At 35.3% G+C, this 22,800-nt stretch overlaps 1 protein-coding gene across 4 annotated transcripts in view; it reads left to right on the top strand.

Annotated features, from left to right (window-relative positions):
* Positions 1-22,800, top strand: part of LOC149076028 (protein O-linked-mannose beta-1,2-N-acetylglucosaminyltransferase 1-like) — a 155,675-nt gene that overhangs the window by 122,963 nt on the left and 9,912 nt on the right. For all 4 annotated transcript variants that reach the window (XM_089243551.1, XM_089243550.1, XM_089243549.1 and 1 more), the window contains 10 exons: positions 10,563-10,795; positions 11,798-11,894; positions 14,252-14,385; positions 14,826-14,891; positions 15,926-16,039; positions 16,735-16,852; positions 17,471-17,569; positions 19,495-19,622; positions 19,808-19,878; positions 20,519-20,594. In XM_089243551.1, the coding sequence (XP_089099677.1) occupies positions 10,655-10,795; positions 11,798-11,894; positions 14,252-14,385; positions 14,826-14,891; positions 15,926-16,039; positions 16,735-16,852; positions 17,471-17,569; positions 19,495-19,622; positions 19,808-19,878; positions 20,519-20,594 (1,044 nt within the window). In that variant the 5' untranslated portion in view covers positions 10,563-10,654. The remainder of the gene's footprint in view (positions 1-10,562; positions 10,796-11,797; positions 11,895-14,251; positions 14,386-14,825; positions 14,892-15,925; positions 16,040-16,734; positions 16,853-17,470; positions 17,570-19,494; positions 19,623-19,807; positions 19,879-20,518; positions 20,595-22,800) is intronic.

Raw genomic sequence — 22,800 nt, 5'->3', positions numbered from 1 at the left:
TTTACTGACCAGAGCATTACAGTATAGGCTTACTATTAGTTGACCAGCAGATTTAAAGACGCTATTCAGTCAGTCGCATATCGTTACTTAGTATACGTAAAAAAATGTGGAGTAGCATTTGAAATTATACGGAGTATTTTTTTTTTCATGAATGCTCTTACCAATAATCTAGATTCAAGATGGCAGCACTGAAAAATCGGTGAAAAATCACACAAAATTTAATCAACTATTTTTGTATTTAAAAATTGATTAGCAAGTGAAATCACTATATGTTAACTCGCCTGGGTCTCTGTAACCATGTTAAAAAAAGAAAGAAAAAGTGCATTCTGTTTTGAAATTCCAAGTACTATATAATACGTGTTACAGCACATGATTAACTTCACTGTTAGCCTGTGGTATGGTGCCCAAACGTTGATAGGCAGACTAATCTGGTCAATGCGATATAAGACGTGAAGTGTGTAAAATGTGGTTTATATACAGAATGGGATCATATGTAAATTATTAAAATTGACTGACATTCATAAAGCAGGACTCAACAAATCCCAGGCGCCAAGCCGTTATGGTGACTGAAAGAATGGAATTGGTGCCTAAATTTGTGTGATTATTGAATTGAATTCTGAGGAAAAACACAAAATTTCTCAAAATTGCGTCGGTGAACATGGAAAAGGGTCATCGAGTCCCGTAAAAAGTCGGGAAGAAAAGTTATTTTGGGCGTTTTATTTTTTTTAACACCATATCCTTCTCGTTTAAGAAATTTAGACGGTGCCTAAATTATTTTTTCATTTATCCAGCACAGTATAAAGACCTTTGCACTAATCAGAACAAGCATGTTTGAATCGATTCATATGAGATTTTGCATCTATATTTGCCCCTCGAACCTATTATACTGCCTGCAAATCTAAAATTTCACGCACTCATGGCCTATGAATGAGCAATGCCTATTGAGAAGCGATGCACTCTTCTCTCTTATACAATAAAACAAAGGTTTTTGCCTTTTTTTATTAGCTGCGACCTAAAATCGGCAGAATGATTTTCGATGAATGATTAATCCATAGCTCTGGTTATCGAAATCATTGAAACCAGTAGCGTAATAAGTGCGATTCGGGCTGCAAAAAAATTCGTACGACACATCTCGGAAGCCCTTCTACCCAAATTTGGTTCGCGACCCATAGGTTAAGGACCTCTCGATTCCCATGAGTGTCTGGGTCCCAAGGGACCATGCCCCCCCCCCCACATCTTGAAGCAGGGCCCTTAGGCTGGGATCTTTTACGGGCCCCCCGACCAGACTTTCACAGGGCCCCTTTATGATGAATTTATAGCGTTAAAAAACAAAAAAAAATGATTAAAATCGCACCGGGCCCCAGGGTTGGAGCCTTGTCAGCCCACCCCTTGTGGGGGCCATGCAGGGGACCGGAAATTTTGTCAGCTAACGAGGAGTGGCCGTTAACAGATAGTAAAATACATTGTCTCGTCGACGTCTAGATTCAAAAAATGTCCGTTAACCAGAGGTGTCCGCTAAAACGAGAAATGTCCGGTAAGGGAGGTTTCACTGTACTATACATTTTGCATTTGCGGTTCATCATCATCGATCTCTCAAAAGAGCTTGACATCCATATCTTCCGTTTTGTTGCATGGGAAGCAAATCTGCAAATTGTGAATGTTCAAAAGATTTTGTTTTTTCTCTCTCGCCCATCCAGTACCATCATGAAAAAAGATAAATCATATCTTGTTATTCTTCACTGTCATTCACGTAGCAATACAAGGAGAAAAAAAAAAGAGATTCTCTTTGAAGTATTTTCGATCCATAATCTGTTCTTATTTCAGCCTGGTTGGCATGTTTAATTTCTTCTCCAATGGGATGGAGGGGGAAAAAAGTCTTTTAGGGGATATTCAATTAGACTTGGCTTTTCCTCTTCCAAGATTTTGTATCTATTGCCTTCCATTGTTTTCTCTGTTGCTTGCGATTTTTTTATTTAATTATTTCCACCGATATTTATATTCATACCGCCGCTGCCTCGTCCTAAAAGTGACATTTTTCACTCTCTGCTAGTCACAGGCGATGCTCAAGCTATAGGAGGATAGTCCTTGGTAACGAAATTGCTCTTGTGATGTGTGTCTGATATATTTTTCCTTCAAAACTTTATAAATGAATTAGCCTTGAGAGCTTTTCGTTTTGTTTTTTTTATTTTCCTGCTGCTTTTTAAAAACGTGCGCTGTCATGTTTTCTTTTCTTTTTTACTCGTGCTTCGGATGCTATTGGTACTTTTGGTTCAATAATATGAAAAGATAACATACAAGAAATGATGGCAGAGTGATACACGCGGAGATGGGTCTAAATGGCACTGTTACGATGATTGAATGCGGCATTAGCCGTAATAAGGCGATGTTTTCAACAACAAAAAAAAGCAGGTAGTCTTCAACTTTCCCTGCTTTTAATGTGACTGCCGCGTGTTTACAGAAGGAACAGACGTGATGATTTGTGCTTGGTGCTTGACTGGGCGATTTCGGTTCCACCTACTGGTACTTACCGCCCCGATGATTTTGCATTGTCTAGACGCCGAAAAAATGTCCGAGAAGAATATTATCTAAATTTACATACACTAATATCATTTGAATTTAATTTTTGTCTACATGCTGAGAATAGAGTTAGCAAACGATGGTCTTTTTTTAGCCACATTTTTACAAGCGTCCTTCGCTCTACGCTTTTCCGTAAAATAATCACGTAAGACGAAATCGCGTAAAGTGAGTTGAATTTAGCATGGGTAAGATAGCCATTTGGGAGGCGGATGAGTGAGTAGTTCTTCAGTACAATTGAAAAAAAATTAAGTTCAATCGAATTATTGAGGGTTATAAATAAATATGGTGATAAATAAAATCAATAAATCATCTTTATTGGATTAATGAATTCAATTAACACTATTTTGTAAATACTATATACTGTGTACTTTTGACAGTCAATGGGATGCCGAATAGACTAGTTCCTGTCAGTGTGTGGTCCGCTTCCCTGAAATTCTTGGGATGATTAGATTCATACATTTTTTTAATGAAGTAGAGATTTATCTTGGTGGGTATTCTTCGTTATATTAATGATTTCTAAATACGTCTCGCAAATGTAGAAGTTGACCCACCCTCTAAACCATAAAGTTCCCCAAACTTTTTGTTCCATCGCCCCCTTCTTCGGAGAAATTTTGTCTGTCATCGCCCCCCCCCCCCCCCCAACTGAAGTGAACCCATAGGATCCTATGTTATACTCGTAGCTTCTATCGCCTCCCTGAACCATCCATCGCCCACCAGGGGACAATATTGCCCACTTTGGGAAACTGCTCTAAGACATATAATGATAAATCCTTTGCCCATGTACCAATGGCCTGCGATGTGGCCTGCTCCCAAACCTAATTTTATAAAAATGAACTTAGCGGCACATTTACAGATCTCTCAGGAGATCTGTGGCACAATTCCAGAGCATTTAAGTGGCCCGCTGATGAGATCAATCACAGATTACTTAAGTGACCCGCGACGCAGTTCCAGAACACTTAAGTGATCCGTGGTACATTTAGAGATCCCTTGAGTGCCATGCGGTACAGTTTTAGAGCACTTAAGCGGCCCCCAGCGTGGCTCTACATCCCTCAAGTTACCCGCGGCACATTTCCAGATTACCTAAGTGATCCGCGGCATACGAATCACTTGAATGATGCGTGGCACGGTTCCAAAGCACTTAATCGGCCCGGATTCATTTCCAGATCACTTGGATTCGCGAAACATTTATAGATCACTGAAGTGGCTCTGTAAGGGACATATCAATAGGGAGAATGCTAGTTCAGTTGTCCACAAACGCTAGCGAAAGGTTTTCTCGTTTTTGGCGCACCGAGTAAGATGCCATTAAAAATATTTCATATTTTTATAAAGGGTGGTTGATGACGTAAGCATCATTCGAAACCCCCGTTGTCAGCAAATTGGAAATTCCCCCCTCCCTCCCTCCTTCCATCGATGCTTTGAATGACCCCTTATAATTCTGATGGCGTAGTAAATGTGTTGGGGGGGGGGGGAAGAAAACAGCCATTTGCTTTCTTGAAAATTTGGTGGGCTCAGTAAAAATTGACTATGGGCTCAACAACAGAGGGTTTCCGACTTTCATTATTCATGTCGTTATACATTTCTACACACGTTTATCTGTGAGCCGTAAACGGTGTTTATAAGTGAGTGAAAATATGATATTAGCTCGCTGTGATGAATGGGGATTTTGACCATTTTATACGCACGTAGCTCGTCCGCATCCTCAAATCCAACATATTTTAGAATTTTCGTACATTCCTGCATTAGTCGGCTTACTGGGGAGACCAGCGTTCGGGATCAATCGAACCAATCGTACACAACTGCGTCTATGGCAAATCCTTTTGTCTTGGGAAATTTATTTTTCAAAATGGAACAAAACAGTGTTCTCTCGGCATTGAATTATTGAATTCATTTGCACGAGTATGAACTCCCATTTCACATTTTTCACTGTATTCGACTAAATCAGTTTTCTTTCTCTTCGGAATCTTTTCTCTTAGTAGCAAAGAATGAAGTTTACTAGAGTGGTCATATTAAACAGCGTGAAACCATGTAAAACATACGAGCACAACTAACGAACCGACATCAGAGTTGTTAAACATTATCAAACGTCAAGCCAAAATTTCATTGAAAATTAGCTAAAAAGTGGATCAAATATTAGAAGTGAGCCATCTAGCATAATTTGAACCAAAATTGCAACTATTGGTGTCCGTATAGGGGTCCAATGGAACGAATGGTGAGAATGGAGTCCGTGGCCGTATCTGAGGGTGACCGTTAAGGGGTTCGAAATTCATTATTGGAATAGTCTTCGTGACGGGATATTTTTGTTTGGCTTTAAAACAGGGGTAACCGTTAAGAGGGGTTTTACTGTATTTATACTTTTCTACTGGAACGATTTCCGCGGGTCGAGTGTTGTGAACCCATGGTGCATTGGCGTGTACCCCCTCTTCTTGAGCCAAGATTATAGTGTTATTTTTGCAGGAAAAAAACGTAAACCCTCAGAAAGAAAAAAAGATTAAATCCCCCCTCCCCCGAGAAAATTCTGCGTACGCCTACGCCCTGGCGTATAGTGCCTTGAAATTAATTTCACAAACGGATCATCATCAGCGCTTTCTTTCATTTTGGAAGATTCCATTCGGAAGTTACAGGAACAACTTATCGCTCGCTGTCTCATAAAAATGAATAGTGCTTAAGATTATTTTTTTTTTAAACTGCATATGTATTCTGATTATTGGTGCGAAACAGTGTCATAAATCACTTTTTTACTGCTCTCATTCACATATTTTTTTTTTTGGCATTCTTGTTGACAGTGGCGTAACGATACAAATTATTCACTGCCTTCTTTTTTGTCATTCTTCCGTGTTGCTACGATTTAGGCGTTTTTCCCCCCATTATTATTATAATTTCTCACCAATGTGATGGTTTTTTTTCCCTCCACCTTCTCTTACTAGCTATTCGGTTGAAGAGTTGACGACAGAACACGAAATCATCCTAAATATTCTTTTTCAACAGCATCACGCTCGTGATTCCGCCATAAGCTGATACTTGAGTGATTTTTTTGTTCGGGACGGAATTTGACAAGAAGAGCTGTGTGTGTGTTCTAGTTTCAACTGGTTATAATTGAAGCATTTCGGTTTCTGAATTGTTATTTGATTATTAGTGAGAGACAATTTGAAGCACGTGCGAGAAGCTTGTTTTAGATGTTTGACATGTGGTAGAAATTTGAAATCGATCGTTATGTAACATTTCGTGCTCCGAATTGTTAGTTTAAATTAATTTTTGATCATTCTAAAAATGCGTGACTGAAAATAGACCCATTAATTGTGTTCAAACGGAAGTCTATATGCTCAGCCTTTATTTTTTATCCTCGGAAGTACAATACATTTACTGAAGGGGAGGAATGAAAATACCCATGGACAGAATCGTCGTGGTGCGGCCAACACCATCTATAGAAGTAGGCTTTGGTACGAAGCTCGTGACGTCAGTGAAGAAGGTGATCTCACCTGTAGCTATTGGATATAGCCAACACCCCCTATAGGTAAGATCTTATCTATAGCGGGTGTTGATATACCAGGCCGACGCATGCGTCATATTTATCCTTTTTTTGTAGTATATCTAGTGGCTATAGGTGAGATTAAGGCGCCTTGATAAGGCGCTTTTTAAAGTGGCTTAAGGTGAGATGGCCTGCAGTGACGTCACAAGCTTCATGCGGAGGTCTCCTTCTATAAGTCGTGTTGGTAGCCCCGGGGTCCTATGGTAGCCTTTTATTGCAATTAACATAAATTTAACCGAAAAACTGGGAGCCCACAATGCTAAGAGGCCCAATGCTTGCGACTTGGGAGCCATGGCAGATGATTAATGGGTCATAGAGACCTGGGACGATGACGCAGATATGATGAATTCAAGTGAAATATGGTAGAAAAAAGTGACTACTTTTCAGAATTCAGTAAAACTTCCCTGTTGGCAGTACCATCTTATGCATAGACCCATCGAGCCTTGACCCGGCGGGACTCACTCGGGGACTTCATGGTTATGAGATCTGCTGTGATTTTCGATAAAATATATATATAATTTGGCCGAATGGTGATTTTAGCGAGATTTTGGCCTCTTAATATCACTTGCCCGAGGGCCTACCATACGTTCACACGGCCCTGCCTGACGGTATCTACGTCAGTACTCAATATCACTAAGCCATATCGCTATAACGCAATTTATTGCCATTAAGTCATCATCAACTCAAGACTAATATCTAAGATACTAGTATTTACGATACTACTTCACCAAACACCAACTCTGGCCATATCGCTATATTGCAAATTACTGCCATTAATGAGATGGATAGGAAACGAAGGTGCTGGAGAGTAGTTTAAATTTTGATTCGTCGAGTAAACAGTACTTTAAAATGCATGCAGACGTTATAAGAGCCGTTTACATGTTTTTTCAGTGTAGACGAGTAGATAAACCCGATTCTATTTCTTGGTTAAGTAGCCCTATGCGCATGCGCCAGTGGGTGTGGCTTCTATTATTATCCAATGGGCAGTGACTACTTGGTTACTTACGTTGTGAAAGTTTTTTTAAGCACTTGAGAGGACTTGAAACTTGGTTAACAACTGAACTACTTGATGCATGAGGACGGGAATTAACAAACAGTTCCCACGACAGGCAAAACCTTTTTGGAGGGCAACCTACTTATAGGGCCAATTTTTTGTGATTCAAAATTTTTCTCATACATATTAACTTTCCCTCTATTTAGAAGGGCCGCGTCTGTCTTGGAAGCTCCAGTATTTTAGAAACGTACAGTGGCTCTTTTCCACTATAGTTTAGCGTGTGGAGAAAATTTTTTCAGTTACACACTGTTCATTATGTCTATGGTGAGAAAGAAAAGTAACAAACTCGTGGGTTGTCTCCTCTAATATTAGAACAAACCGTATTGTCTTGCTTCCGGGAAGAAGACACTGTCTACTATAAGAAATCTCTCCCCATAGCACTACCATTTATAATTATTGGTTCTGCTGAGGAACTTGTCATTGTTTTGTCTTGTGTGTGTGTCTAGCAACTTGTGGTCACGTGTGGGTGCCTTTTGATCATTGCTTCTACTTTTTTTTCTTAAATATGTTTCTCCTCTTTGTTCGTTCTCGCCTTTGTGTTTATCCATTTGGTTCTTGTGCGATTCCCAGTCATTGCCTTCTCCAGTTTTTTTCCCTCAGCATCATCATCAATCATCTGTGAATAGTGTTTTCTTTTCGCTTTAATGTTATTATCGGTGATGATGGCAGTCCACATTCAGGAATGTGCTTTCTTTTCAGTTCTTATTTTCTGTGATTTCTTGTTTCCTCCATCCAATGTGTTCTTTCTTTTTCTCTTCTGTGGCGTTTACAAATGGTTTTTGAGTCAGTCATCATTGCTGTGTGGGTGGTGGTTTAACGTTGTAACTGATATCCCGTGGTGTGTGCGTGTAGGAAGCAACGGGGAAGAAATATAAACAAGTAGAATAGATCGTTGTGGAATTACTACGCACTCGAAATCATGACCCTGCATAATTGGAAGACACTGATTCACATTTTGGGAGTTGTTCGTGCATTTCCGTTAGTTTTCTTATTTTGGAGTAATACCAACATTATGCTGGTGAATTTCTATTCCAACTGATTAAACCTACGAGGTTCCCAGGCCGCGAAAAATCATCGACACTCTTTGACAGTGGTTCTCAAATTTTTTCACCTTGCGGCCCTCTTGCCCAATTCATGCTTCATATGCGGCTCCCCAGAATAGTTTAGTAGATATTTTCACACATAAAAGCACCGTTTTTCAAATCATAAATAGGCACGAAAATCTATGACTCCAGCTTACCGCGACGCACACTTTGAGGAAACACTGTTCTATGGTCGCCCCACATCGTGCAGCGGCGCTGAGATTTTTGGCGGACCCAAAATCAGATTTTTTTTAACCCTTTCACGGCACAGAGGTTTTTCGGTACTTTGTAGGTGAGTCTCTGAATGCTTACTGTTGCGTTTTTTGTATAGCTTATGAGCTTTGCCAAAAAGCCAAATTCGCAGTAGCCTTCTGTAATCGTAAGGGGTTGTTGTAACAATGAAGTACCAGTTTTTCCCGATGTCGGCTCCACCTCGACATAAGACCGCAAAAGGTTAAGGGCCCTCTATACTGAATTCATAGTCTCAAAAAACAAAACATGATAAGAATCGTCCCGGGCACCTGGGCTGGAGCCTTCTAAGCCCTACTCATGTAAGGGCCTTTCTTTCAAATTGAACGCAACTCGGTCTATCACCATGTGCAATTTACTACTGAGTGAGTTGTGCCGGAAATGTGAATGTCTGTACCTAACAGTCTAGGTGCATATATATATAGTGTTGTCAGATTTCTCAGTGCTGCCATCTATATTTCAGAAGTGCTTTGAGTGAAGTGTAATGATTGAATTTTTTGTTTCATTTGTAGGCCTGTTGCTCTCTGTGACGATACTTTTTAACGGGAAGGTCGGCTCGCATACGCACCTCAAAGTTGGGAACCACAGAAAACTAACTTCAGCCAATCACCACTTTGGCAATGATGGCTTTGAAAGGGTCACAGCCCCCTAAATAGTTCATCTGTAACAGTGGCTCTTAACCAGTTCGCACTCCGTTGTCGCTGCAGTGGTGGTTGGCTGAAGTTAGTATTCTGTGGTTCACAACTTTGAGACGCGAATGTGAGCTGATCTCCCCCGTTAAGAATTCTCAAGAGCAATTACAGAGAGCAACAAGTCCACAATGGTACAGATATTCAATCACTACACCACATTTCACTCACAATTTGAAAAATATATGATAGCACAAAAAATTCACACAACACTAAGAAAGAAAGAGAGGCTCTTAACCAGAGGTCTACAAATCCCTTGGGGATCCTTGGAAGGTTTCAGGGAGTCTGTGAGCATGAATGAAAAAATAATTAATTGTATTTACATTATTATGTGCTGAATATTATTCTGTTAAACGTTAGGGGCTTTCATCTTATTGGCACAAAAGATATATGCAAAAGGTTAAGAATCCCCGATCTATAAAAGCATAATGTATTATAACCGTGACCAATATAGTGTAAAAAAATTAAACTATAAAGTTCATACTGCGCCCTCCCCTCCTACTCCTGGCTGGAGCTTCCTGCGTAAGGGACAGGGTATAGGTCCATCTCATACAAATTAATTCAAAAATATTTCTTTCAACACTGACAAAAATCGATGTAATTTATTACAGGCGTGACTGTCAAAATGTCATTTTCCTGCTCATTTTTTATGATTACAAATATTTCAAAATAGTACAATTAACACGCATTTCTAAAATTTTCAGCTCGACCATTTGTTAATTTTTCCTATGCTCAGAAAAACTAGAATGGTATATAGCTTATCCCAGATGATAGACTTCAGCTCAAGATAAGCTGAGTAGAGAACTTAGTTTTAATTGAACTCAAATATTACTGTCAATATTTTGAAATCAAATAAAACCAAATTGAATTAAAGAAATGAGTAGGCCTAATTATTTAATGTAATTTTGTAATTCTTAGAAAAAAATCATAAATAGCTAATAGTTCTATGCAATAGTATAGCAAGTGAATTGAAATTCATGAAATTCATTTCATGAAAATTTGTTTTGAATGGTAAGGCACATCATTAGTTATGATATTGCCTGTTTTGACAGTTATCAATCATTGCATTGACATGCAAGTCACAAATATTAAAACAAGCCAAAGTGTCTGCCAAAGCTATAAATATTCATTGCTAATGCCATCTTTGGAGATCTGTAGAAACTAAACTAAACCATTTCTTTTTTAGGGACTTGATTTATCATGTCACTGTCATGGGTTCTTACTATGTTATCCACAAAAAAAAAAAAAGTTTTGGCTTTTTGTGACTTTTTTTTTGCATTTTCCCATGTCAATGTAACAATTAGATATTTTTTTTTACATGAATTTTATATTCATTATTAATTGTAATTGATTTATTGATTTATATTTTTTGCATGGATGCTTAGGTACTGCTGAGAGGTTGATTTGATGTTATGGCAGCCTTGTTTCAGCTAGATAGACAGATCAACAGGTAGCTAATCCATGTTCAGTTATTACTATGACAGCAATAGACGGTTGGAAATCCAACCCAAAAACCCAACCCTTCATGACGAAGAGGCAGTCAGCAAATATGTATGCCATTCCCACCACATATTTACGACAGGTGCCTCCGAGGAGGTTTCTGTCAAAAATATTCCAGGTAAAAATGTCTCTTTTTTTTTTTTCTCTAACCTGATTTATTGCAGCAAAATATGATGAAAATTTCTGATTAATTTCATTGAAAATTTAAAAAATTAAAATTTTTTAAACTTCCATGGCATATACTTGAATTCAGATAGAAATGCAGAATAAAATATTTATATTTTATGATTTAGTTTTTAGTGTAGAAAAAGTGATTTATTGTAATTGTTGATTAAAATACAATTGGAATTCTTATTAATACAAGGCAACAACATTCTAATTGGGTTTTGGGGCACTGAGTATAAAAGTTAATTTTTTAATTTCAATAACTATAAAACATGAATGACATTCATAGTGAATATTTTGAAGTGAAAATGGTAAATGTTCGAATTTTTATGTTATGTAAGTATCATGTTGAAGGTCTGCCTGCTCTCTGTGGAGAGACTAACCTGTAATCTTTTGATTATATGCAGGATAATATGGTACATACATATTCTATCAATGTTGGACCTTGCATTCCCTTTGAAAATTATTTAGTTCATTTCCTTTAAGTCTTTCATGGGACAGTGATTGAGAAACATTGGTTGATACAGTGAACATAAAAACATTAGACATGGTTTACCCTTTATATACCACATTATTAAAAATGAAACAAGGGAATTATAATACATGCTAATAAAAAATATAAATGCAATGAGATAATTACCAACAAAAACACAATGTTTTTCAAACAATTAGTTAGTACTTAACAAAATTATCTAACCCAGTACTTTAAAATGCTATCAGTAGATAAAGGGTTGAACTTCCTGGTGAAATATTATACATGCAAAAAAAACAAAACATGTTAGTGATAATTTTGTAATTATGTAATAAGCTGTGTGGATACATCAAATCTTCATCATTATGTTACTGAATTCTTTTTCTCCCTTGAAATTTTACTAATGCTAATTTCAAAACAAAGTGTGGAAAAAATAAGACTAATGAAACTATTCATATTTTAATTTTTTTTTTCTTTTCCCAGTTTCTCCTCCTGGTAGTCTTAATGATCACTGTAGTGATCAATGTCCTTTTCATACTAGACACAAGTCGAAAACTTCAAGAAGACTCATCTGCTGGTGGTAAATGCATTCAAATGGTTTTTTTAATCTTTATTTTACTACTATGATTACCCAAGAGAGCTTATGATTCATTTGCTAATTGCCTTTCTTTGTAAAGCCCTATGGGGGGTGCACCTTTTTATTTTTTCCTGTTTTTTGTGTTCTTAATGCCTTTCAAATATACTATTTTTCATGTTTTAAAGTGTTTTCCTTGCAAGTTTAGTTTTTGCTGTAATTTTATGTAATGTACCCATGCTATTTTCTATTCCTTACAAAATAGTGTTAAGTGAATTTTTTTTTTTTAAAGTTTTTAGGATTAAAAATGAATGCACCATTATATATCCAGTGTAAATAGCAAAAAGGAACATTTTGAAAAGGCTGTAGAACCTGATTTTTTGGGACAGATTAGATTGGAACCTGTGTAAAAAAAAAATCAACCTTCCAAGGAAAACCAAGTACTAAGTTAATACAGATAATCTAAGGTTGAGCAAAGGGTATAATTATTCAAAGGATGTATGGTTACTCACCTGATTTTGCGACAAACGTGTTTGCACAAAATATATATTGTTTTTGATAACAAAAAGCAGCAAACGATGATTACATATGGTGTCACCCAGAGGCATATTTACTGGGGGGGGGGGGCACTAAGCAGGCTACATACTGAAGTAACAAGTTTGGCGGTGGTCAAGAACATCAAATTAGAATAGGAGATGGGTGGAAAAATTTGAAAAGCCTGTAGGCAGCAAACTTATGAATCCACCTCTGATGGCACGGTCTGTGAAACCCAATTTCCATTGCTTCAACTTACAGTCAGGACCTTGGGGGGGGGGGGGTTGTGTGCAAGATATGCATCAGATGTTCCAGACCTGAGTCACATTTATTAGGAAGTTTTTTTTTTCATTTGAGAGGTTATTAAATCAACTGCTATAGAAACAGTCTGTTGATATTGATGGTGAAAGCTCTACATTTCACTCAGTTTGTACACATGTTTAAAATGTGTCAGTGATTTACAATTAGTGTTCAGCTATCCAAAACTTGCAGCACTGCACAAGACTGCTGTGAACAGTCCCATATAAATTATGGAACTCTGATCAAATCCACTACTTGCCCATATGCAAATCAGGCCCAACTTATAATGCAACTAGAATAAAACCTCCCAACAGCCACTAACAGGACAGTGAAAATGCGGCTACTATTGGAAAGTTGCTGTTATTGGGAGTGGGGCTGTCTTATTTCTGAAAAACAGAACTAAAATTTGTAATCTACAAAGCATGTAAAATGATAATCTATTCTGTAATTGATTATGATAATTATATTATTGATTATATATGGTTATATTGATAATTATAACAATAATTTATTAATCAAGCTTCAGTGATGTTTTGGCATCTTAAAATTTAGGCTTGCAGTGCTAAGGTAGAACACAACAGAAACAACTTGGCGAGAAAAACTGATATGGACCCAAATATGGTGTACCAGCAACCCTTTTTGTTCCCACCCATGATAAAGCCTTCTTTTCAGGATGTTTTTAATTTCAATTCAATAGCTGAAGGCATAAGATGCTGACAAGCATTCTTGTAAAAAGAAGATTGAGATTGACACATCCTTCGCAAAAAATGTATGCCCTGGGTATTTCTATTCATTCCCCATTCGCAAGCACCATCTTTTCGGACTGAACCATTCCTTGGAGTAGGGAATGCCAAATAAACAAAAGAGTTTCTAGTAATCAGACGGTTTGCATATTCCCCTTGTGATTTCAAATATTGTATCAGCAGGTCTTCTGATGTCTCCTCTAATATATTTTTATAAGTTCTTCCTCCTCTTCACTGCTTTGAATGCCCATCTAGCATTTGCATCCAAGAAAACAAAGTATATATAATCTTTCCCCCCATAGAGTTTAGTGGGATGGGAGAAGAGAAACTCCCTTGAAAATCAGCTTGAATGCTATTTTTCTCCTCACGATGTACATATTTTTTTTCTGAAGCCATGTTTGGAAATCCTTGTTTGGAAGTTAATTGTAATGTTATGGCTGTGAGACTCATATGGTTCTAATAAAATATGGTCCTTGTTTAGAGGTTACTATTATTCAGAGGTGGCCCTTAGAGGAGATTGTAATGTTATTTTGCAGGAAAAAAAGTAAACTTCCCTCAGAAGGAAAAAAAAAATTGAATTCCCCCCCCCCCCACAAGAAAATTCTGTGTACGCCTATGCATGAGGACATACTCTGCATACTCAGTTGGGAAGAAATATTAAGATCGATGCTTGGCTAATACTGTGATATAATAAATCTAAAATGTAAGTTATCTGCATACAATGAAGTTCATTTTGAGTGGATATATATTCACCTGACACTTTGAAAACTTCGTTCCCTTTTCTAGGTGATTCTGATGGTTATGTTGGGAATGAGAGAAGACACAACAGCTTTCGATTACAAGAAAGCCTGCCAAAAATATTAACTGTTGAAGTTCTGTCAAGTCAGTCTAAAGTCTCTGTGTCTGTAGATGGCACAACAGTATGTTAATGCCATTTTTTGTTGTTTTTTTATATGACTTAATTTTTAATTTTTGCTTTGAATTTAATTTCTAAATATTATATTGATTATAATGAATTTGTCCAAAACATAAACGTATTAATATTATAGTTGTGTGAATATGTGTTTGTTGAAAACTGTTACCCCAGCAGGAAACTTCCAAGCTCTGTTGATTCAGTTGTTGGTCATATAATTTAGAAAATAATCATTGATTTTTGGTAAATATAAATCATAAATTTTTTTATCTACATGCTTAATAGTTGAAAATTCATTCAGTACAGATAAAAAATATTGAAAAGAAAAGTAATAGTGTATATGTATGGACATAGTTAGTTTGGTTTTATTAATTATAATTCAGTGTGTGGTCAATTTTTTAAATCTCCATAGTAATATGATTGGATTTTTTTTATATTTTGTCTTAGATACTAGAAGATGCAGAGGATAACAAAGGGAGAGGTATCCATGTTCTAGTCCTTAATCAAGCTACTGTAAGTGTAACTTTTCCCCGAATCTTTTATTTTTGTAAGTGTGTATATTAAAACAATATATATATACAATATAAACAATATGACAATCAATATATTGAAAATACAGCTGAGTTTCCATGTAACAAAACCACTTTGCTCCATAGAGAAATTTGTTACATGGGACATTTATTGTAGAGAAATAATTTTCAATATAGCACAGATTAAGAGAAATATGGCTTTTTTTGGTAAAAATTAGGTTGTAAAAAATATTTCTTTTATACAATTTTGTTGCATAAAGACAGTTTTTGATGGTGCGATAAAATTTAATATTGTAGACTCTCGCTAATTCTGCACATATCAGACCATGGTGTGCTGGATTATCGAAATACCTGGATTACTGGAGGTGTTAATTGAAAAAGCCTGTATTATCAATATGTACTATCAATATGATCTCTTATCTATTATCTCCAGTATAACACGATACTAATTATAAAGTGAAAAAAATGATCTAACATTGTTTTTTTGCAGTGTTTGATTATACTGAAGGTGATTTTGAGCGAAGTATTAAAAACATCATAGCAGTTTCAAAATCTCTAAAAGTAAAGGATATCATTGTATCGCGAGGAGATCAACATTAGACTACAGGCAATTCCAAATAAAATTTGAAGAAATATAATTGAAGAGGGATTTATCATTGTATTGAATATTGTTGTAGTGAAGTTTCACTGTAATTCAGTTGCCACTAAAAATTGTGAATTTGTCCAGTGGTCCTAAACAACATTTTTTTGAATTTTAAACCTGTTTCTGAACTTTCAATCCTATGAACATTCAAGTCTTTTTGATTTGATGAAACTGAATGACGACTGTATCAAGTAATCTTATGTACTTTAGTGACACCACAGTGTTCATAAGAGACAAATTGAAGATACCTGGTTTATTATTATTAGTGTAATGCTACGAGGGATTAAAAATGACAAAATATCTGAAAAGTTGTATTTTTTAAAACAATTTACAACTTAAGTTTTTTTTTTCAAATCATTTTTATCCATTTAAAGGGCAGTGTGATGGCTCAGCGTATGTTTGATACATATTCACCCCATGAAGATGAAGCTATGTCGCTATTCTTAAATATGGTTTCTGATGGGAGGATACTTATCTTTACTATAAAGGTCAGTGATGCGCAATTATGATTGTTTTGTGTAGTGATAATGATGATTCCTATATAGTAATAATTTTGAAGTGATGATATATATATACTGTTGCGACTTGAACTCTTTTGACTTGGCGGACGAACTGCCATGAACTCTAGTTACTACATGTTTTTCACTTGAAAAAAGAAAATCCAGCTTAATGAGAAATTCAGGAATACTACCATGCAAAAAATATTATTTTTAATATCTTTGACGTCATCTATTTTGATAAAAAATACTGCAAGTTAGATTGTTCCATTATTTGTTATTTTGTGTGTTGGATTGGTTTATGCAAAAAACAGTTTTTATTTTCTTTAAAATTTAATGCCTTATGATTGAGAATGTAATTATAATTTGTATTAAAGTCTCTGTGTCTGTAGATGGCACAACAGTATGTTAATGCCATTTTTTTTATGACAATTTTTAATTTTTGCTTTGAATTAAATTTCTAAATATTATATTGATTATAATGAATTTGTCCAAAACATAAACGTATTAATATTATAGTTGTGTGAATATGTGTTTGTTGAAAACTGTTACCCCAGCAGGAAATTTCCAAGCTCTGTTGATTCGGTTGTTGGCCATATAATTAATTGATATTAATTATAAATTTATATTAATTTATATATAATTAATTTATATTAATTGAATTTTGTATTTTATGACAAACATAGGATGAAGGTACTTTCCAAATGAAGCAACCAGCAAGGGAACTTTTGAAGCGTCTAGGTAGTAAGAAAGCTCATGTGATCGGATGGAGAGACATGTGGGCCATGGCTACACAGAAGGGAGGTAAATGTCTTCATGCAAATATCAAAGATAGCTGTCTTTTATAAATAAATATACAGTGAAATCTCGACTATACGGCCTAGTCTCTTGGTGCCATGACATTGCTAAATCATCAGAGCTTGCCAAACTTTGCTAAGTTTGTTGCCAATTTTCTATATTTACAGAGGAATGCATTCATTTTACATAAGATTATTATTTACAGGCTATTATGACTATTTACATGCATAAGAAAAGGCATAATAAATGATAAATAAGTAGTATTTACATAATTTTCATAACAATATTTATATTCTTGGACTTCCTTTTTCTGTAATAATTTCTTAAAACGTACAGCACAGAACATAACAAATATTTGCATTATGCATTAAAGTATTAACCAGTGCCAAGAGGTCACAAAATATGAATAGGTGCAGTTTTTGATGGTATGGTGGGGATAGGAAATGAGTATTAATAGAAACTCAGTCCTATTCGGCTTTTCTGTTATTTGGCCCGACCTTCCACCAAATTATACCAGATAGTTTAGATTTTACTGTATTTAAAAACTTTCTATTACTCTTTTTCGTGCTTCAAAATAAGATGTCTCAAGTGCTTCATTTATGTTTTTTATTTGTTTCCTTGAAGGGAAAGTTTATGGAGAGAATTACAGCAAAAGCCCAGAATTCAATAGCTGGGGAGCTCCAGTGCTACTTAGAGTTGAGGTCCCTTTGGTTCCTGTTGAAGGTAATATTATATATTTTTAATTTTTTTTTTTTACTACAAACATATGATATTTGAAAAATAATGCATTTCACTTTTTTTTATAAATGAGTATAAGAAACTGAAATACATCTTTTATAGTACAGTAAAACCTGTCAGTTAGGACACCTCTCTACATTGAACGGTTTTGAATGCAGCCTACTATAATCCTTTCACCCACAGTCTTGTACCTCTATATCTTGGACACCTCTCTAGCTTGGACAGATTTTAATGGAACCATTTTAATGTCCAACTTAGACTGGTTTTGCTGTATAAGAGGTCGTAAAAAACTACTCTTAAGTTTTCCTTTAAAAGAAATATTTGTGATTTGATGCAGTACTTCTAATTTTATACAGGCCTCTCTCACTTTATGTGATTAAAAGGTTCAGCAAAATAGTCATGTAAGACAATCGCGTAAAGTGAGTTGAATTTAACATGGGGAAAATCGAGATAGGGTGTTAGTTTTCTTCAGAAGGATTTAAAAAATTGAACTAAAAAGTTCCAGCAGCAAAGGACCTTTTTCTAAATGAATTAATTATTCAAACTGAATAAATCCCTTGAATTTAGGCAATATAAATGAATTGAATGAATACTTTTTCTGTCTTCACTACCTCTGACTGATTCTAGTGAGTGTGTGGATGCATTCTTTCCTGAAAAGCCTAGTATGGTAGGCTGATAATTCTTTTTAATGAAACAGTTGAGATTTGGCTGACAAGAACCATTTTTTGTCTCCTTTACTTTAGTAGCATTGTTTATCTGGTGAGTTGTAGTTGAGCATTTCTCTAATATTTGTCTGAGCTACATCATCATCAAATCCAATGTATTTTTCATTGTCAAAGGATTCAGCTATGTTGTATATCTTCGATTTGCAAGCTCATTTCCAGGATTACAGTTAAATTTCAAGCCAAATTTTGTAGGGTGGAATTCTTAAAATCAACTTTTAAAAATTGTGTTATGGCATAACAGTGTAAGACGACAGACACCTGTACATGGAAATCGGTCTATAAAAAATGCTTTTTAAATAATTAAAAAATAAAATTCAATTAATTTGAAAATCACAGCTTGATTGCCGTGAAATTTTCTCAAAGGATAAGAGAACATCAAGGCAGAAAATGATAGTTTTATTTTCAATAAATCTTTTTGCATGGACGAATTGTACAACACAGTGGTTATCAAACTGTGAGGTGCCCATTCATTGGGATGGCATTGGAGTTTCTTGAGAGAGGCACAAGTACCTCCAATTTTTTTTAAGCTATTAAGGGGATCAGCTTTATTAAGCACTGCCTTAATAGAGAGGTACAGAGAAATTTTGGAAGCTTTTAAAAGGAACTAGTAGAATGAGTGAAATAAGGCAAGAACTTTGCCAATGGACTTATCTTGTTGCTGAGATGTCTTCCAGCTCAGCTTCGTGGCAGAGTCTGGAACACTTTATTTTGTGGAGGAACTAGTACAGAAAAAAAGTTCAAAACCTGTATTGTAGCATAAGAATAAATATTTTTAGTAAAATTTTTAATGAGTGAAGCTAAAATAACAGAAAAAAAATACTGATAATTGCACCAAATGATCCACTTAATGTGGATGTTACAAATCCCAAGGCTATGATCAAGCTCACAAGCAACCTCCCATATCATACATAAAAGTTGTAAGTATGTTGCATGCATTAAGATGAGCACTTGAGCAGTGCCAAATATACTATAGAATGATGTACTCACCCATTTGATTTAATAAATTTAATTTTCTTTTGTTCTGCAATATTAAGGTTTTTAAAGCTTGAAGATTTTATTGAATATAATCTTTAATTTAAAAAATATCTTCATTTTACCTTGCATATTTGACTATCACTGCAAAATTTTACTACAACAAAATTTTTCAATATATATATATATATATATTTTTTAATGTTAAATTAGAAAGTGAGTGCGATTGGACAGACACAGAAGAAAATCACAGAAGAAGAGCCTTTTGTAATCACATAGAAGGATATGGGAGCGTGTGCAGTTGTGTTGACCCTGCTCCTCTTACGTTCACACCTAAAGACGTCAGTATAAAATCTGTTATAAATCTTGATATACATTTCTTATAAATAGTGAAATTTTCTGTAGGAAATTAATTATTATTATACAAAATTAAAATGGAAATAAAATTATACATTAGCATTTTATAAATTTAAATCATTACATTTCGTCTTGGAATGTTATTGATTGTAGTCTTATTATTGTTTAGATTGAAAATAACAGAATTCATGATGTGCCCATTGCAATAATTGCTAGCAACAGACCTCACTACCTTTACAGGTGAGAACTTTAAAAGGTTGTTAATTTTTACATTTATCATCTCTAGCAATTATCACTGTTTGCAGCTGTGATATTCTTTCTTTGAGTGAATGCTTTCTAACTTTTCTTGGTAGGCCTATTTTATTTCTGAAATATCCCAATCGAGATTTTTCATATATTTTTAATTGAAACTTTATACAAATTTTACATTTTAACTTTTGCTGCAAAATGAATTGATCTTCATTTTCTGCATATTTTTGATACATGATAAAACCTTGATATACTTCCTTTCAAACTGAACACAACTTTGGTATACCCGTAGGCGATTTACGTTGATATATTGGAATGTATTTCCGGAACCCTCATTAGTTTATTGTGGCAACAGAAACTACTTTTATATTCCTTTATAGTATAGTTATAACTTTTATAACAATATTCTGCTCTTAAGAAGTGTAAAATAACTTTTCAATATATATTCCATTAGCACTGTGTGAAGCAGACAATTTTTTTCATGGACAACTTTAAATTTTAACATTCACACACATTAAATTTTAATATTTACTCATATATAAAATTTCATATTCATTATAACATTAAATTATCTAATATGATGCTCTTTTTTTGACATTGCCATTGCTTTCAAATCATTATTTTATTTCAGAATGCTAAGATCTTTACTATCAGCGAATGGATGCAATCCAGAAATGATCACCGTTTTCATTGATGGATATTTTGAGGTTAGTTTGAATTACCTATCATGTTTAATAATATGCTAATATTCTGTAATTTTTTTACAGTATTTATTTCTGTCTTATCCAGTGCTGCAGATATCAGATGATTTCATCTATTAGGGATTAACTTTTTTAAAAAAAATACTCTTATAAGTAGGAAATCACATACACATGATTATTATCTAGTAATTAACTACATTTATTCAGTATGGTGTAGAGAATTTATTTATGTTTATGCAGTCTATGCCCGATTTTTATGAACCTCCAATTTACAAGCTAATCTTCTGTTTCTAAAGAATATACTATTCCTTGGAATGTCTTTTTCATTTGAAAACTTTCAATTTTATGTGAAATTTTTCACGTTCGTATGGGTTCGTAGAAATGGTTGCCAACTGTAATTATTTACTGACTATATTTTTCCAAACACAAGACCTCAAGCAGAATGTTTTGCATTGTTCTGCAAAGAGCCTACAGATGACTGGAAATGTTTTGCTGTAAAAATTCCCATAATAGTGGGTTTTCTACACTTTTTTTCTTTTGTTAAAATTCTTCCAGATTGTGGTCTGTAGTAGCACTGACTGTTCTGTGATGTACGACACAGATTTTGGCATATTCTGCTTTGGAGGCTACAAGATGAAATTTGGCTACATCATGTCACATCATGTTGAATGAGTTTTATTCAATTCTTTTAACACCAATTGTGTGTCGAAAATAGCTCATCAGTAACGAAGCTTTCACACTTGGTTTTTCCTTCTGGAAAATAATAGATTAAAAGTTAGATAGATTTCTAAGATAGATAAAAATAAGATAGATAAAATAAGATAGATAAAAATAGATTAAAAGTTAGTTTTATATTTTATAAATAATAAAATAATATAAAACTAACAAATCCAATTCACTCAAATCCATAATTTCAGCCTCCACCTCAGAAACCTCATTTCCGTCCAAAAGTCCAGATACCTCTCTCATTCTCTACCCCATTACTTAAAAACCAATCCAACAAAATTCTGGAGTTACCTTAGACCTAAATCTGTTGGTCCCACTTCCCTGAGAAGTTCAAATAAATATACATTTTCTCCTTCAGAGATGGCTACCGAATTCAATTTAGCTTTCTGCTCGGTTTTCTCAATAGACCCCTCTCCTCCCCAATACTCTTTTTTTGATTCTATCCACAACTCACCCCCTATATCCTTCTCCAAACAAGGTATCCTAAAACTTTTGAAAAAACTGAAACCCCATTCTGTTGGCCCTGACGACATCCCAAATTCTATTCTTAAATTCTGTGCTGATGAAGTCGCCGACTATCTTTTAATCCTGTTCAATGTTTCACTAAATTCTGCTACCCTCCCGAACGACTGGAAAATCAATAAAATTATTCCTATCCACAAAACGGGTTCACTTTCCAACCCCCTTAACTTCAGGCCAATAGCAATCACTTCCTCCTGCTGTAAAATCTTCGAGCATATTGTAGCAAAAGAAATCTGTATCCACTTAGACTCCATCAGCTTCTTTTTCCCCAACCAACACGGCTTTAGACAATCTCTCTCTACTACCTCTCAACTGGCCCTCTTCATCCACGACCTCTCTGAAGCCATTGATAAAAACCTACAAACTGATGTCGTATTCCTAGATTTCTCTAAAGCCTTTGATAAAGTTCCCCACGATAAACTTCTTCTCAAACTCTCCCGCCTTGGCCTTAACGTTCAATTACTTAATTGGGTGGAGGCTTTCCTAAAACACCGTAAACAGTTTCTTCATTTTAATGATCATAACTCGTCATCCGCCTCCGTAAAGTCTGGGACCCCTCAAGGATCGGTCCTCTCCCCGTTACTTTTCCTAATTTATATCAATGACCTTCCTCAATCCCTCAACTGCACCACTAGACTTTTTGCTGATGACTGTGTAATTTACCGTATCATTCACCATCAATCTGATCAAGAACTTCTCCAACATAACCTGGCTTCCATCGCCGACTGGTGTTCCGTATGGCAAATGCCAATGAATATCTCAAAAACGGTTCACATGAAAGTTACCCGTAAACTTCTTCCTCTTGAATACTCCTACTCCATCAATCATTTACCGTTATCCCAAGTTTCACATATCAAATACCTTGGTGTCATTATTTCAGCCGACCTAAGTTGGAACAAACACATCGACTACATTTACCAGAAGTGTCTTAACAAACTTTTCTTCCTCCGCCGCAATCTTAAAC

The sequence above is a fragment of the Pholcus phalangioides genome, unplaced genomic scaffold (genome assembly GCF_987345545.1).
Source record: "Pholcus phalangioides strain wild (caught in Gottingen) unplaced genomic scaffold, Ppha-v1.0 ptg000015l_1, whole genome shotgun sequence".
NCBI lineage: Eukaryota > Metazoa > Arthropoda > Arachnida > Araneae > Pholcidae > Pholcus > Pholcus phalangioides.
This window is presented reverse-complemented; position numbering and strand designations above follow the sequence as displayed.